Source organism: Macrotis lagotis, chromosome 7, assembly GCF_037893015.1.
Source record: "Macrotis lagotis isolate mMagLag1 chromosome 7, bilby.v1.9.chrom.fasta, whole genome shotgun sequence".
Classification (NCBI taxonomy): Eukaryota; Metazoa; Chordata; class Mammalia; order Peramelemorphia; family Peramelidae; genus Macrotis; species Macrotis lagotis.
Window position 1 is genome coordinate 221,859,500 of NC_133664.1, and position 14,893 is coordinate 221,874,392.

Genomic DNA, 14,893 nt, shown 5'->3' on the forward strand with positions numbered 1-14,893 from the left:
AAATGGCTGTGTTCAGAACTAAACATAATACTCCAGATGTAATGTGACCAGCAAGAAATGCTTCATGTAATATTAGTGCCTCCCTTGTCCTGGACACCACATTTCCTCTCCCGTTGGGGTTTTTGGTTCCAGGCCACACTGTTCTTTCATTCATTCTCTGCCTGTGGGGCTCTAAATCTTCCAGGTTACTTTCACAAGAAAACTGTCTAGTTTTCTAGAAAGGTATAACATGATATTTATTTCTATCAAATTTCACCTTGGTCATTCCACTGTTCTAACTTGTATACAATTTGCTCTCATATCATGTCAGCTGTCTCTTCAGTGACAGATATTTACAAATATGGGCAGATTTACCAAGAATTCAACTAACATTTGTCCACAAGACAAAATGAAAGTCGTCTAGTCAACAGACATTTGTTAAACAGCTACTTTGTGCCAGGCAATAAAAGGTAAAAGGCAGGTTGTCCTCCAGGAGCTCAGGATCTATGGAGCAGAAAAGCAGGCAAAAAGCCAAGAACAAACAAGCAGGACAAATGGGAAATAAACTCCATCAGGAGATGGAATGTTGGAAGTGAGGAACAGACAGAAGGTTAGTGGTAGCAGAATTGAGAGAGAGTGGGGAGAGAGTAAGGTGTGAAAAGACTGGAAAGGTAGGAGGGTCGAGATTATGTAGGACTTTGAAAGCCAAACAGAAGATTTTATACTTGACTTGAACTTTAGGAAGATCAATTTGACAACAGAGTTGAGGTTGGACAGGAGTGGGGAGAGATTTGAGGCAAGGAGATATCAGGTGTGAGGTGAGAAGGGCTTGCACTAGGGTGGTGGTAGTGTCAAAAAGGAAGGGCACATATATGAAATGTTCATTGTACTTCATTCTTGAAAAGGACCAATGACATCATGAGAGTAAAGTTTTGACTTGCTTCTGAATTGGATTAAAGTGAGGCAAAGTTATGAGTCTAAGTCTAACTTGAAATGTTACCAAGGTAGAAATGACAGGACAGGGATAGGATTGAATATAAGGGGAGAAGGGAAGAATGAGGAGTTGAGGATAATAACTAGGAAGATGATGTTGCCCGCCACAGTAATGGGGAAATTGAGATGGGGAAAGAAAAGGAGTCTGGTTCTGGGCATACTGTGTTTTAAGATATTTGGCTGGAAATGCAGTTGGGACTTATTTTCTATTGAGGTACTCCTTCAGGACAATCTACCAGGGATCTTAGTTATGAGATGATGTCTTCCATTTCTGTCATCCAACCAATTAATTCTAAATTCATCTAACAGTACTATATCTAGGCTACAGCACACTATCTCATCCACATAGAGAACACAAGAAACTTTTTCAAATGTTTTACTGAAATCAAAGTTTACTCTGTCTGAGGTATTTTCCTAACATTGTCAGAAAATGAAGTGAGGTTAGTCTGACACAAAACTTTTCTTGATGAAGCTACTATTAGCAATCAATACCTTTCCTAAATGCTCCTATGTTCTAAGCTTACTGAAGCACTAATAGTAGTTTTATCAGAACAGGAAACCAGATCTCCCTGTCTCCAAAGTTTCTCTCTACTATGTCATATCACTTTCCATTCTCTAATGTTTTAATCTTTTTAATATGTCTGCTGGAGAAATTAAGTGGTTCACTGGATAGAGTGCTGGGATCATTTTTCTGAGTTCAAAAGTGACCTCAGAAATTTACTAGATGTCTGACCTGGAACAAATCACACAATATTCTTTGCCTTAGTTCCCTTATCTGTAAAATAAGCTGGAGAAGGAAATGCCAAACCATTCCAGTATCTTTGCCAAGAAAACTCCAGATGGGGTCGGGGAGAGTCAGACATAACTGAACAAACAACAAATGTGGAGTTTCCTGTTTTAATGTTGATCCCTTTAGATAATGCTCCCCTTTTCTTTATTTATATTATTTTCGGGTTCTTCCTTCAGAATTTCATTTTTGAAAGCTTTCACTGTCTTGGGCAGGTTTCTACCCTAAATTTAGGGCAATAGGAACTACTTTTTCTCCCCTTTGAACCTCAACCAGACTCTTCCCAAAGTTCTCTATCATGACAACTATTTAATAGGATGATAATTTTAGGGCTAGAAGGTATCTTTAAAGCCACTGAGTCCACTGTCAACATCTAAAAACTGTCCCTTTACAGATGAGGAAACTGAGGCTGCGATAAACTGACTGAATTGCCTATGTGGCAGAGTTGGTTCCTGCTAAGGCAAGAATTGAACTCTAGGGGCGGCTAGGTGGCACAGAGGATGGAGCACCAGCCCTGGAGTCAGGAGGACCTGAGTTCAAATCCGGTCTCAGACATTTGATAATCACCTAGCTGTGTGGCCTTGGGCAAGCCACTTAACCCCATTGCCTTGTAAATAAAAAACCAACCCTATAGAACTGAGCTCTGGTCTCCAATGCCCTCTGCGCCACTTAGCTGCATTCCAAGCGCCAAGTTAGATGCAGAAAGACAAGAATGAGATCGCCCCTGACCTTAGCGAGGTCACGGGTCATGGGGGGTGAGGTCACGTCCATGGGGGCAAGGTCCCAAACTTCCCGCTGCGGCGGGGCGCTGACGCTCGAGGCTGGGCCGCAGCTCCGTGCGGGCCGGCCACCAGGGGGCGCCGCCGCCCCCACAGCTGTGGTCCGGCGCGGCCGTAGAGTCGCCGGAGGACCGGGCCGCTAGAGGGGCCCGGGCGCGCTCCCGGCGACTTCCGCTCGCGCGTGGGAGATGCCGCCAGGAAGCCGGAAGGCCGAGCCTGGGGCCGCCGCGCCCCCTCGCGGCTTGCGTGGCGGCCGCCGGGACCGAGGCCCCCTGGCGCCCTCCGGCCTCCAGTCCGCTCCACTTCCCCCACGGAGCTTCCCCGCCGCGCCGGCGCCCCTCGCCCCTCGCCCCTCCCGTTGCCGCTGCAGAGCCCCTTCCCCAGTCACCCAGCCCCGCGGGGCCAGGGAGGCTTCGCGCCGGGTCGTGGGGGAGGGGCCCTGCGGGCGCCCATCCGGGGCCTGGCGCTTCCCGTAGCCCCCTCTCGCTCCCTCTTTAATGCATCAGATCTAAGATACTCCACCTGGGGGGGAATGTATTTTTCTTTTTCTTTCTTTGTTTCTTTTTTTTTAAAGTTTTTGCAAGGCAAATGGGGTTCAGTGGCTTGCCCAAGGCCACACAGCTAGGGAATTATCAAGTGTCTGAGACCGGATTTGAACCCAGGTCCTCCTGACTCCAGGCCCGTGCTCTATCCACTGCGCCACCTGGCTGCCCAACAACTTTTTTTTTTAATAAAAAAGATTTTATTCATTTTGAATTTTACAGTTTTTCCCCTAATCTCGCTTCCCTCCCCCCAAGGCAGGCTGTCAGTCTTTACATCATTCCCATAGTGAGCACTGATCTAAGCTGAATGTGATGAGAGAGAAATAATATCCTTAAAGGAAAAATAAAGTATAAGTGATAGCAGAATTACATAATAAGATAATGTTTATTTTTTAATTAAAGGTAATAGTCTTTGGTCTTTGTTTAAACTCCACAATTCTTTCTCTGGATACAGATGATATTCTCCATAGCAGACGGCCCAAAATTGTGCCTGCTTGTTGCACTGATGGAATGAGCGAGTCCATCAAGGTTGAACATCACCCCCATGTTGCTGTTAGAGTGTACAGTGTTTTTCTGGTTCTGCTCATCTCACTCAGCATCAGTTCATGCAAATCCCTCCAGGCTTCCCTGAAATCCCGTCCCTCCTGGTTTCTAATAGAACAATAGTGTTCATGACATACATACACCACAGTTTGCTGAGCCATTCCCCAAAATAAGGACATTTACTTAATTCCCAATTCTTTGCCTCCACAAACAGGGCTGCTATGAATATTTTTACCCTCTTTCATCATCTCTTCAGGGTATAGACCCAGTAGCAGTATTGCTGGATCAAAGGGTATGCACATTTTTGTTGCTCTTTGGGCATAATTCCAAATTGCTCTCCAGAAAGGCTGGATGAGTTCACAACTCCTATAATGTATTAGTTTCCCACATCCCTTTCAATAATGATCATTATCCTTTCTGGTCATATTGGCCAGTCTGAGAGGTGTGAGGTGGTACCTCAGAGATGTTTCAATTTGCATTTCTCTAATTAATAATGATTTCAAGCAATTTTTCATATGACTATGGATCACTTTGATTTCCTCATCTGTAAATTGCCTCTGCATATCCTTTGACCATTTGTCAGTTGGGGAATGGCAACAACTTTAAGACAGAAAATGTAAATAGAACTTAAAATGAATGTAAAACAAACTGAAATCTTCAGTCTCTTGGCCAAAGATTCCTTAATGCAACAGTCCTTCCTGGGATCCTTCTGGTTCCTCCCCCAAAGAGGGCAGGGGTCCTCAAGTTTGCTATTGCTGCCCACCCCAGCTCCTCTTCCCAACTCTGGGGTCTCATCTGTATTGGTAGCACTCCAGAAGCTACTTCCTCCAAGACCAAGGGCCATCCCAGAGAGCTGCCTCTAGCACTCTGAGGTCCTTCTTTACTTGCTCCTCTGGATCATCTTTTCTAACATTAGCTTTCCTGCCACTCAGATTCACTTTCTCTCTCTCTCTCTCTCTCTCTCTCTCTCTCTCTCTCTCTCTCTCTCTCTCTCTCTCTCTCACACACACACACACACACACACACACACACACACACACAAAGACACTTTTTTTCCTGCTCTAAACAAGACCCCATTATTTCCTAATACCCTAGAAAGGCTTTCTTCATATCAGCCTCGAAGAAAGATCACATCAAGGCAGATGTGTCAGGCAGGCATACTCACAAGAAAACTACCTACCTCGAGGTCCCTCATTCTATGAGAAAAACAGCAGAAGAGTTGGTGCAGAGGCTAAAAGTTAGGAAAACTTACATTCAAGTCCAACCTCTAATCTGGGAAAGTCACTTCACTTTCTCAGGCTTTAGGCATGTCTCTAAATTAGGACCATAAGGTGCCATAGAGTTGTGGATTTCCCTAGAAAGTAGTTGTTGAACTGAGTCTTCAAAGAAATTTCAAGTTTTTAAAAGGCAGAGATGAGAGAGAACATTCCAGATTTGGGAAACAACTAGTACAAAGGCACCAAGAGGGAGATGATGTGTTATGTGTGAAGAACTGCAACAAAGCCAGTTTGACTGAAGCAGTGTTTGTGGGAACCTAAGTATAAGGAGAAGTTAGAGCATTTATTAAAAGCTTGCTATGGGTTGAATACTGTGCTAAGGGCTGCTGTTGTTTAGTCATTTAGTCATGTCCAAGTCTTTGCAAAGGGTAGCACACCAGGTCTTTCTCTCCTCCACTATAACCCAAAGTCTGTCCAAGATTGTTTGTGCTTCTATAGTATCTATCCATTTGTTATCCTCTGCTATTCCCTTCCTCTCTGGCCTTCAATCTTTCCCAACATCTTGGTCTTTTCCAATGAGTCCTGTCTTCTCATTATATGGTCATTTTTATACTTTAGCTTCAGTATTTGACCTTCCAATGACTAGTATGAATTAAATTCTTTAAGTATTGACTGATTTAATCTCTGTGCTGTCCAAGGACTCTCTAAAATCTTCTCTAGCAGCACAATTCAAAAGTATCACTTCTGCAGCACTCAGCTTTCCTTACAATTCAACTCTCACAGTCATACATTGCTACTGGAAAAACCATTTAGCTATACAGACCTTTGACAGCAAGGTAATATCTCTACTTTCTTAGTAAGCAGCCAAGATTTGCAGGTGTTCAAGGACGTCTAGAACCTCTGGTGTGAGTGATTGCTTGCCAAGCCCTTTTCAGTGCTGCTCCTCACTTTTGGTGTCCACTTGGCACTCAACTCTCACTGGTGGCTCCAAGAAGCTGTGCATGCACATTGGTCACACCATAGTAAACTGTCTTGGCAGATATGCTAAACCAGGTTTTGGGTAAACTGACAAGTCTCAAACCCACCAGGAAGTTGGGGGGTTGTCTACCCCCATGTGAAGACTTTCCCTGGAGGGCAATGGGCAGATGAGAACAATTTACTCCAATGGTCATAAAGGCAGCTATAGCAGACATTAAGGATGCTAAGGTCATCCACTGTATCACAGACCATCATTGCCAGTCATCCTGATTTTTGTCTTGCCACTGGACTTCGGTGACTCTCGAAGAGAATGAAGTTAACAACTTTAACTTACTTAAATACAGTTTACACATAAGTCAAGATATCACTTAATGATATCATTGGTCCTTTTCAAAAACAAAAGACAAAACGAAAACAGTTTTCCTTCCAAGGAGCAAGTATCTTTTAATTTCATGACTGCAATCTCCATCTACAGTAATCTTTGAGTTCCAGATTATAAAAATTAATACTGCTTCAATTTCTTCTCCCTTTATTATCCAGGGAGTGATGAGAATAATTTTCATGATCATAGTTTTTTGTTTTGTTTTTGATGTTAAGCTTCAAGCCAGCTTTTAAACTCTTTCACCCTCATCAAGAGGTTTCTTAATTCTTCATTTTCTACCATCAGATAAATATCTGCATATTTAAGATTGTTGATATTTCTCCTGGCAACCTAAATTCCAGCTTTTGATTTATCCAATCTGACATTTCTCATGATGCACTCTGCATATAAGTTAAATAAATAAGCTGACAATATAAAGCCTTGTCATGCTCCTTTTGCAATCTTAAACCAGTCAGTTATTCTGTGTTTGGTTCTAATAGTTGCTTCTTGACCCACATACAGGTTTCTCAGGAGACTAGTAAGATGATCTGGAATTCCCATATTTTCAAGGACTTGCCATATTTTGCTGTGATTCATACAAAGGCTTTAGATTATTCAGTGAAACAGATGTTTTTCTTGAGCTCCATCATCCAGTAAATGTTGGCAATTTGAGACATAAACATAAGCAAGAAAGACAATCCTTGCTCTTGAGGTGCTTACTTTATAATAATAAGAAGACAACAATAAAAGAGGAGTTGGAATTGGAGTGGCCGGGGAGAAAGGATGAACCTAGTTTGTGGAAAGATAAGATGAAAGAAAGTAAGGTAAATGAACTCGGATTGTGAAAGGCTTTAAAAGCCAAAAGAATTTATGTTTTATCCTAGAGGCACCAGGGAAGTTTATATGGTCAGATCTACATTTTAAGAAAATCATTCTGACGGCACAGAACATGGATTAGGAGGTAATCACTTGAAGGAAAATCAGTTAGGAGGTTACTGCAGTAATTCAGGTGAGATGTGATGGAGGCCTAGTCAAAAGTATGAGTAGAACACAAGTCAAATGTGAGAGATGTTGTGGAGGTAGAATGATGCTATTTGGTAACTGAATGGATTTGTCTTGAGAGGAGTAAAGAATAACAGAGGTTTCATACCTGGGAAACTGGAATAATAGTGGTATCTGTGTCAGAAATGGAGAATTTGAGAAAAGAAGTTGGTTTGCAGAAAAATACAATGAATTCTGTTTTGGATCTGTTGAGTTTGAGATATTTATGGGACATCCAGTTTGAAAACTTCAATAAGCAGTTGGTTAAAAAAAAAAAAGACTGGTGCTCAGGAGAAAAGACTGAAAAGAGTTAGAAGTCATCTATAGGGGCGGCTAGGTGGCACAGTGGATAAAGCACTGGCCCTGGAGTCAGGAGTACCTGGGTTCAAATCCAGTCTCAGACACTTAATAATTACCTACCTGTGTGGCCTTGGGCAAGCCACTTAACCCCATTTGCCTTGCAAAAAAAAAAAAAAACCTAAAAAAAAAAAGAAGTCATCTATATAGAAATAAGTATCAAATTAAAAACAGATGTGGGCATGTCTATAATCTCTGCTATTAGAGGAAAACTAAGGCTTATGGATCTCTTGAGCTCTGAGCTAGAATGGGTGAATTGGTGCCCATACTAAGTCTAACACCAAATGGAATCCCCTGGAAGGGGAAAACTGGCCCACATTTGAAATGGAACAGGTCAGACATCTGGCCTGTGAGCTGCATTTCCAGCCTGAAAAAGATAGGGAGATCTACTCTCAAAAAAGAGAAAGGCAGAAAAAGACAGAGACAGAGAAAATTAAATCTATGAGAGCTGATAGTGTCCCCAAGAGAGAGTGTTGCTCTAACAAAAAGATCAAAATGGTACATCCCTTACATCACTCCATACTTGCTGGAAACAAGAACCTCTCCAGTTTTTGTCATTTTGGTAGCTCTTATACCTAAGTCAATTGCTATTGGCCAATCCTCTTCATTGTTCTGAGAGGCAACAGAGTCAAGATGTAACTGATTAACTAATTTATTTATCTTGGGTTTCCAACCTTTTTTGTGATGGAATAATAGCTCATGATGAGCTGTTGGATTAGCCATTTCCAGATTCCTGCCAAGTCTTAATGCAAACAGTTGCTCTTTGAAGGCCTTAAGCAGGAAAACAATTACTCAGCAAGGTTTTTAAATCTAATTAAAGTCATTTATCCAACTCTTCTCTTACTACTTAATACTTTAGATACTATCTTGAGCTTCTCTGACCACATTGCTCCATAAAAGACTCATTGATTCTAATTAATATTGCAATATGTATATCTTATATCTTATAGTATATCTTATATCAGATTACTCACTGCAAAGAGAGGGGGAAGGGAAGAGAGGAAGGGAAAAAGATGTGGAACTCAATATCTTACCAAAAATGAGTGTTGAAAAATTATCTTTACATGTAATTGGAGAAAAAATAAAGAATAAAGATACCATGATTTTAAAAAAAAGTTCAATGATTCAGATCAGAGATGTCTCCTAAGCCCTTGGTTCTTTTCTCTTGAATCAGTATTCTCCAGTCCATTTATCTCTTCCTTGCTCTAAACTCTGCTTCCCAACCCTTTTCTGGTAATGTAAAACCAACCAAAAGTCCCCAGTCTTCAGTAGCAATAACTGGAATCCCTAGAACTTCCAATTAATGGTCAATAAGGAAAGTTGCCTAACTTCCTACAAGTATCTAACCTATTATAGGAATTACTCAGAAGACTCAATAATGTTGAAAAAGACCTTAAAAGGCCATCTAATCCATTCTCTTTTATTCTGCACTCTACCACAACCAGCATTTTATCTATGAGATTTTAGTTCAAGTCCAAACAACTAGAGAGTAGTAATGCAGGAACTTAAATCCAGGTTTCTTGTCTCCCCACCCAGCGCTCCTTTTATTACATCATTCTGCCTCCTCAAATGTAGTGGAGTGATGTTGAGTAAAGCAGAAACTGAAATGGTGGGGTTTTAGGTAATTTTCTTATTACTTAAGACACATTCTTTGGGGTACTTTGACTGTTAAGGTCTAGAGGCTAAGGGGGAATCTGGCCTTGGATCTTAATGATGCACTCTACTGTTCTAGCCCATCTATTCGATTGTGACTGCTGCCAAATGGCTGATGAATGAACTCTTCATGTGAGTGTGGGTGTCTGAAGGAATTATTTGGGGGCAAGGGAGGGGGGTTTTATACTAGGTTGGGATCACAATGGGGACCCTTTCCTGGGAATTCTATCTCTATAGAGGGCACTCTCATTAATAACACAGAGAGGGGAGGAGAAAGCCCAGTTATATGGGAATCAGATATATAGATAACATCCCTCAATATGCTCAGTGTCCAAAATAGCTGCTTTGCTGAAGTCCTAAATAGGTAACCAAGCAACACTATACATTGCTGTAACTTAGATTTTAGTCAACATAGGGGCAGACCTTTGAGTGATCAAGGAAACAAGGAGACAAAGACAGGCTACTGGCCTTTGAGTATTTGTTATACAGTTGTCTACTTCCTTGTCCCTGGAGCAGGTGAGACTCCCCCCACCCCAATATCTCCTGGCAAGTTGCAGAAAGAAACTGTTCCATTTAAAGAGGGTGAGAGAAAAGAGCTAAAACTTCTACCCATTACCACCTCCATTTCCATCACACACATACACATTACTCCTCTATTTCTTTTTCAGGTTCTTCTTAGAGTGGGGTACATGGGGCTGCTGGCAGAGGGAGAGCAGGGCAGAGGGTGAGTACACAGCACTTACAAGGGTTGGGGAAGACCAAGCCAGGATAAGATAATTGCAGGCATTTTTCAGAAACAGCATCAAATGCCTAAATTTCAGTTAAAGTCCACAAACATTTATTAATTATCTACATAGAAGAGGGCAATGCTGGATACTGGAGTTATAATGGTTAGAAAAAACCAACTCAACAAATAAACATCTACTCTGGACAGAATATTGTTTTAGGAAACAGTGAAGATCTTAAGTTTTCATAAGATCTTGCCTTCAAAAAGGTCACAGTAAGGGGATATGACACATGCATAAATTTATGATAAAAAAAGCACATATGCTAAGTCTTTTTAAAAAGCTTTGAACAATGCTATATGAGGTCAAAAAAGTGTCAGGAAAGGTTTCCTAGAAGAGATAACACTTGAGTTAGATTTTCTGTGAAATAGAGCTATAAAATAGGGTAATGCCAAATTTAAAAAAAAAAGGCTTTAAATGTCAGGCTAAGGAATATGATTTTTCCTCAAGAGGCTAAGATTTTTTTCACTGAAGATTTTTCAGCAGACTACTGATATGACTAAATCTGTACATAAAGATTAAACTGGCAGTGGTATTAAAAATAAAAAGGGGAAGAGAATGAAGACCTAAAGAATACTTAGGGAAGTATGGCAATGGCTCAAGTAGATAGTAATGAAAGCCTGTACATAAGTAGATAGTAATGAAAGCCTGTACATAAATTCCTTATAATCAAAGAAAGATTCTAAGTTTGGTTTTGGACACGTTGCCAATGGTACATACAAACAGACAGGGATGCCCTGTAGGTAGATGGAGATGCAAGTCTGAAATACAGAAGAAAAGATTGGAAATATATTATGTATTTGGAAATAATCTGTATAAAGGTGATCATTGAAGTCATGGGAGTAATGAGATTGCCAAGGAAGTAAGTATATAGAGAAAAAGAAGGGAAAAAGACACAGAACAGAACCTTTGAGAACATCCAGTTGCTGACAGAGGAGAAAGAGAAGAAACAATTAGAAAAGAAGGAAGAGAGCCAAGAGAACAAAGCAACTCAAAAGTCATGAGAGATAAAAGGCAATAAATGCTAAAAAAAAAAAAGGTCAAAGAAGTAAGAAATGAGAAAAAAAACATAGAACACTGAGAAACAGTTTTTTCTAATAGGGTTGAAATATAATGGCAAGGAATGGAATGACATGAATAATGATTTGGTCTTGGGGAAGTAGAGTCACTTTTTTTTTAGGTTTTTTTTTTTGCAAGGTAAATGGGGTTAAGTGGCTTGCCCAAGGCCACACAGCTAGGTAATTATTAAGTGTCTGAGGCCGGATTTGAACCCAGGTATTCCTGACTCCAGGGCCAGTGCTTTATCCACTGTGCCACCTAGCTGCCCTAGAGTCATTTTTTCAAAGAGTTTGAGCTTACTTCTCCCTTCTTGACAGAAGTGGGGAATATGGATGTATTAATGTATGTATGTATAGAGATATACTCAATACACATATATTTCTATGTCTACATACACACATGTGTATATGCACATATATGCACATAGATACCTGTGTATGTGTATATGGAGCATCAGACTCTTTTGATGTGTTAGTATCTACTGAATTGTTATGTTACATTTTATCATGTCATGCCATAATATTCATATAGATATATGCATGTATGTATATATGCATATTGCATAGCTCCAGTATAAATTATACCTCCCCCCAGGGTGATGACACTGGTAGTAGAAAGAAAGAAAAGAAAGGGGAAAGATTCTAAATTTACTTTTTTTAGAAATTTAATTCAAGGCAATGGAGTTAAGTGACTTGCCCAAGGTTACACAGCTAGGCAATTATTAAGTAGCTGAGGCCACATTTGAACTCAGGTACTCATGACTCCAGGGTCAGTGTTCTATCCACTGTGCCACCTAGCCACCTCCTAGATTTACTTTAAAGGTAAAATTAACAGAATTTGATAACTGAATGAATTTCAAGTATCTAAGGAAGTAGAAATTAATGCTTTGGGCTCAGGTAAGTGGGATGATGGTAGAAATAAGGAAGTTGGGAGGATTATGAATTTTGGAGGGACCTTATGGGTCATAGGGATTGATAAGTTCAGTTTGGAACATATTGAGCCTAAAGTGTTGGAATTCAGGGGAGAAATCAATATTGGAAAAATGGAAGTAGAAGCTTTCTGCTTTGATGTTAATGGAATGTTTGTTGATAACTTACTGAGGTGGAATTCCATGAGTTACAGAGACCACCAAACCATGTTTTATATCATATCCCTCACAGACTTCTCCCATACCTTCCTCCCAACCCCTAAACCTGTCACCTTTCTATATTACATCATCCCTCTGCTACTTCGGGACTTCACTGCAATCTGTCATCACTACATCCCATGATACCCTCATTCTTCCTGACTTTGCTCTCCTTCCTGTTCATCATCTTGTGAAATGTGCCTCCATGATTCCATCTCCACCTGAGCAGCCAAAGCCATCTTCCATCACTGTAAGTAAAACCAACTAATGAGATGCTAAAGGCATATCTCATATCGGGCAAGAAAAGATGAATTCTTTTTAGGATATTACTTATTCAGAGAGCCTACCCATCTCCCCTCCAGGACATCATGTCAGGAAATGAAAATGCCCTTAGCTCAAACTGTAGAGAGGCATTCAGTAAAAAACATTTATTAAGTACCACCATGTACCTGGCAAGCACTGGGAATGCAAAAAGAAGGAAAAGGCAGTTCCTGCTCTCAAAGAGCTCACTGTCTAATGGAAAAAACAATAGGTACAAAGAAGGTGCAAATAAACAATCCAGAATAAATAGGAAAAAGTTAATAAGGAAGGCATTAGAATTCAAAGAAGTTCTAAGTGGTATCATACAAATGCACCACAACCCTAAGCAGATTGGAAGGTGTGGGGGTCCAGCCTCCACAGGGTTCTTGGAACCTGAGATAGGAGGGATAGAGTCGGCGAAATGAGTTGAGTCAACAAGTGGGTAAAGGCAGGAGCAGGTTGACTGACTGTGAGCTGCTTGAATTTATTTTTATAGTTTCAGAATCATGTATGTTTCAAGCAAGCAAGCAAGCAAGCTGAGGTCATTTCCTTGGTTACGAGAGTGTACGATTTTCATCATCAATCATATCGTTCATATGGTTACAAGTTTTAATCATGTGATTACAAGTTTAAGTTAATAATCATATAGTTAATTTCTTATCCCTACTCGGACCACGATGACCTTAACCTGTCTGTTACCATATATATTACTACATTGTATAATTGTTAATTCATTTAGGGTTATTAATTAAGCAATTCTTTTAATGGAAAGTTTTTTATATTTTTTGTGTAGGTAATGTTTTTTAATACACTTCCTTAACAGTCTGTAGTGAAGGTCTTTATGCTTGTCCACCCATCCATTAACTCTTACAATAACCAATTTTTCTTTCTGGCCTTGTTGGTAGAAACCACAGTTTCTGTGACTTTTTTATTCTTTCCCATGAAACTAAGGCTGCTGGAGTTCACATATCAGTCACCTGTACTAACTATTTTCTCACCATCTTTTTCATATATTCCTGTGTATGGTAAGGGGGGCAAAACTATAAATTTCCCTGGAATTCTATCTGACCCATCTTGTATCTGTTTTCCCTGTATATATTCTGGTATCTCCTTGGAATTCCCAGTGCTGGGTTTTCCAGAGATTTCATAATGTTGAAGCCTTTGTATGCCTCAGGGAGAGGCAGTCCTGTTAAATTTAGACAGAGTTTACAATCTGTTTTATTCAAGGAATTTTTCTGAAATCCTTCCTTTATAGTCATTCCAGTATTAGGGTGAGTAAATATTGTAATCAATAATAAACCTATAAATACTGGTATGCATGAAATCCCTATATATATATTGAAGAAGGAAATGTTGTTCCATCAGGCACTGTGACTGCCTTGAGTCTTCTTGCTGCGACTGTGTCAAACAGCTTAGAGACCCTGGCTCCCAACAGGAAGGTACCCTATGGCTATTGTAGCAATTCCCTGGGTTGATACAGTATTATTATCCCCATTTTTTAACATATAGGAAAACTGACTCTCAGGAAAAATAAAATGATTTGCACATGGATACACAGTTAAGAAGAGGCAGAGCTCAAGAGGTAAAAATCTAGTTCTTTAGTCTCCAAATTCACTATTCTTTCCATTGTATCACAGTAAAAGACCAGATCACTCCATTTTTTCCCTCTGCAATCATCACCATCTTCACCACTACTATCAAGACAGGCAGAAGGAGCACTGGACTAGAAATAAGACTTAGCTTCTGATCTTCCTCTGACACATATTAGCTGTGTAATCATGGATATCACCATTTCTCTGAGCTTCAATTTCTTCCTCTTTAAAATAAGGATAATAATACATAATACCTCCCTTACAGGGTTTATGATCAGAAATACAATCATAGTTATAAAGTAATTTGCAGTATACTTTAAAGCACTGGGTAAATGTCAGATATCATCACCACCAGCACACCAAAAATGACAATGAACTTGTTCAGACTTTGATTTCCTCATCAAAGCTTCCCCTAATAACTCCTTCCTGGAAGGTCATCCTTGCTTTATACTATATGGAGAATATGTATTAGTAATAATACTTTACATTTGTATTATGCTTTCTAGTCTTTAAAACATTGACATAACCATTATCTAATTTAATTCTCAAAATATTGTTTGAGTGAATGAAGCAGAATAGATATAATTCCTTATCCTCATTTTATAGAAGAAACGGAAGCCCAGAGAGTTTCAGTTTGCCTACAGAGCTAGCTAGTAGGTGGCAGTATCATAGATCATGGATTTAGAACTGAAAGGAATGTAAGAAGCTTACCTACTCTAAGTCCTTTGTTTAATACATGAGGAAACAACTCAGAAAGGATGTGACTCTCCCAAAGTCATATAGATAGCAATGTACAGGTTT

The 14,893-nt window shown here is 40.0% G+C and overlaps 1 protein-coding gene across 1 annotated transcript in view; it reads left to right on the plus strand.

Annotated features, from left to right (window-relative positions):
• The window catches only part of CACNA2D4 (calcium voltage-gated channel auxiliary subunit alpha2delta 4), a 182,620-nt gene that overhangs the window by 152,930 nt on the left and 14,797 nt on the right, over positions 1-14,893 (plus strand). Inside the window, exons 33-35 of the mRNA XM_074195336.1 lie at positions 9,310-9,362; positions 9,899-9,954; positions 12,430-12,450. Coding sequence (XP_074051437.1) covers positions 9,310-9,362; positions 9,899-9,954; positions 12,430-12,450 — 130 coding nt within the window. The remainder of the gene's footprint in view (positions 1-9,309; positions 9,363-9,898; positions 9,955-12,429; positions 12,451-14,893) is intronic.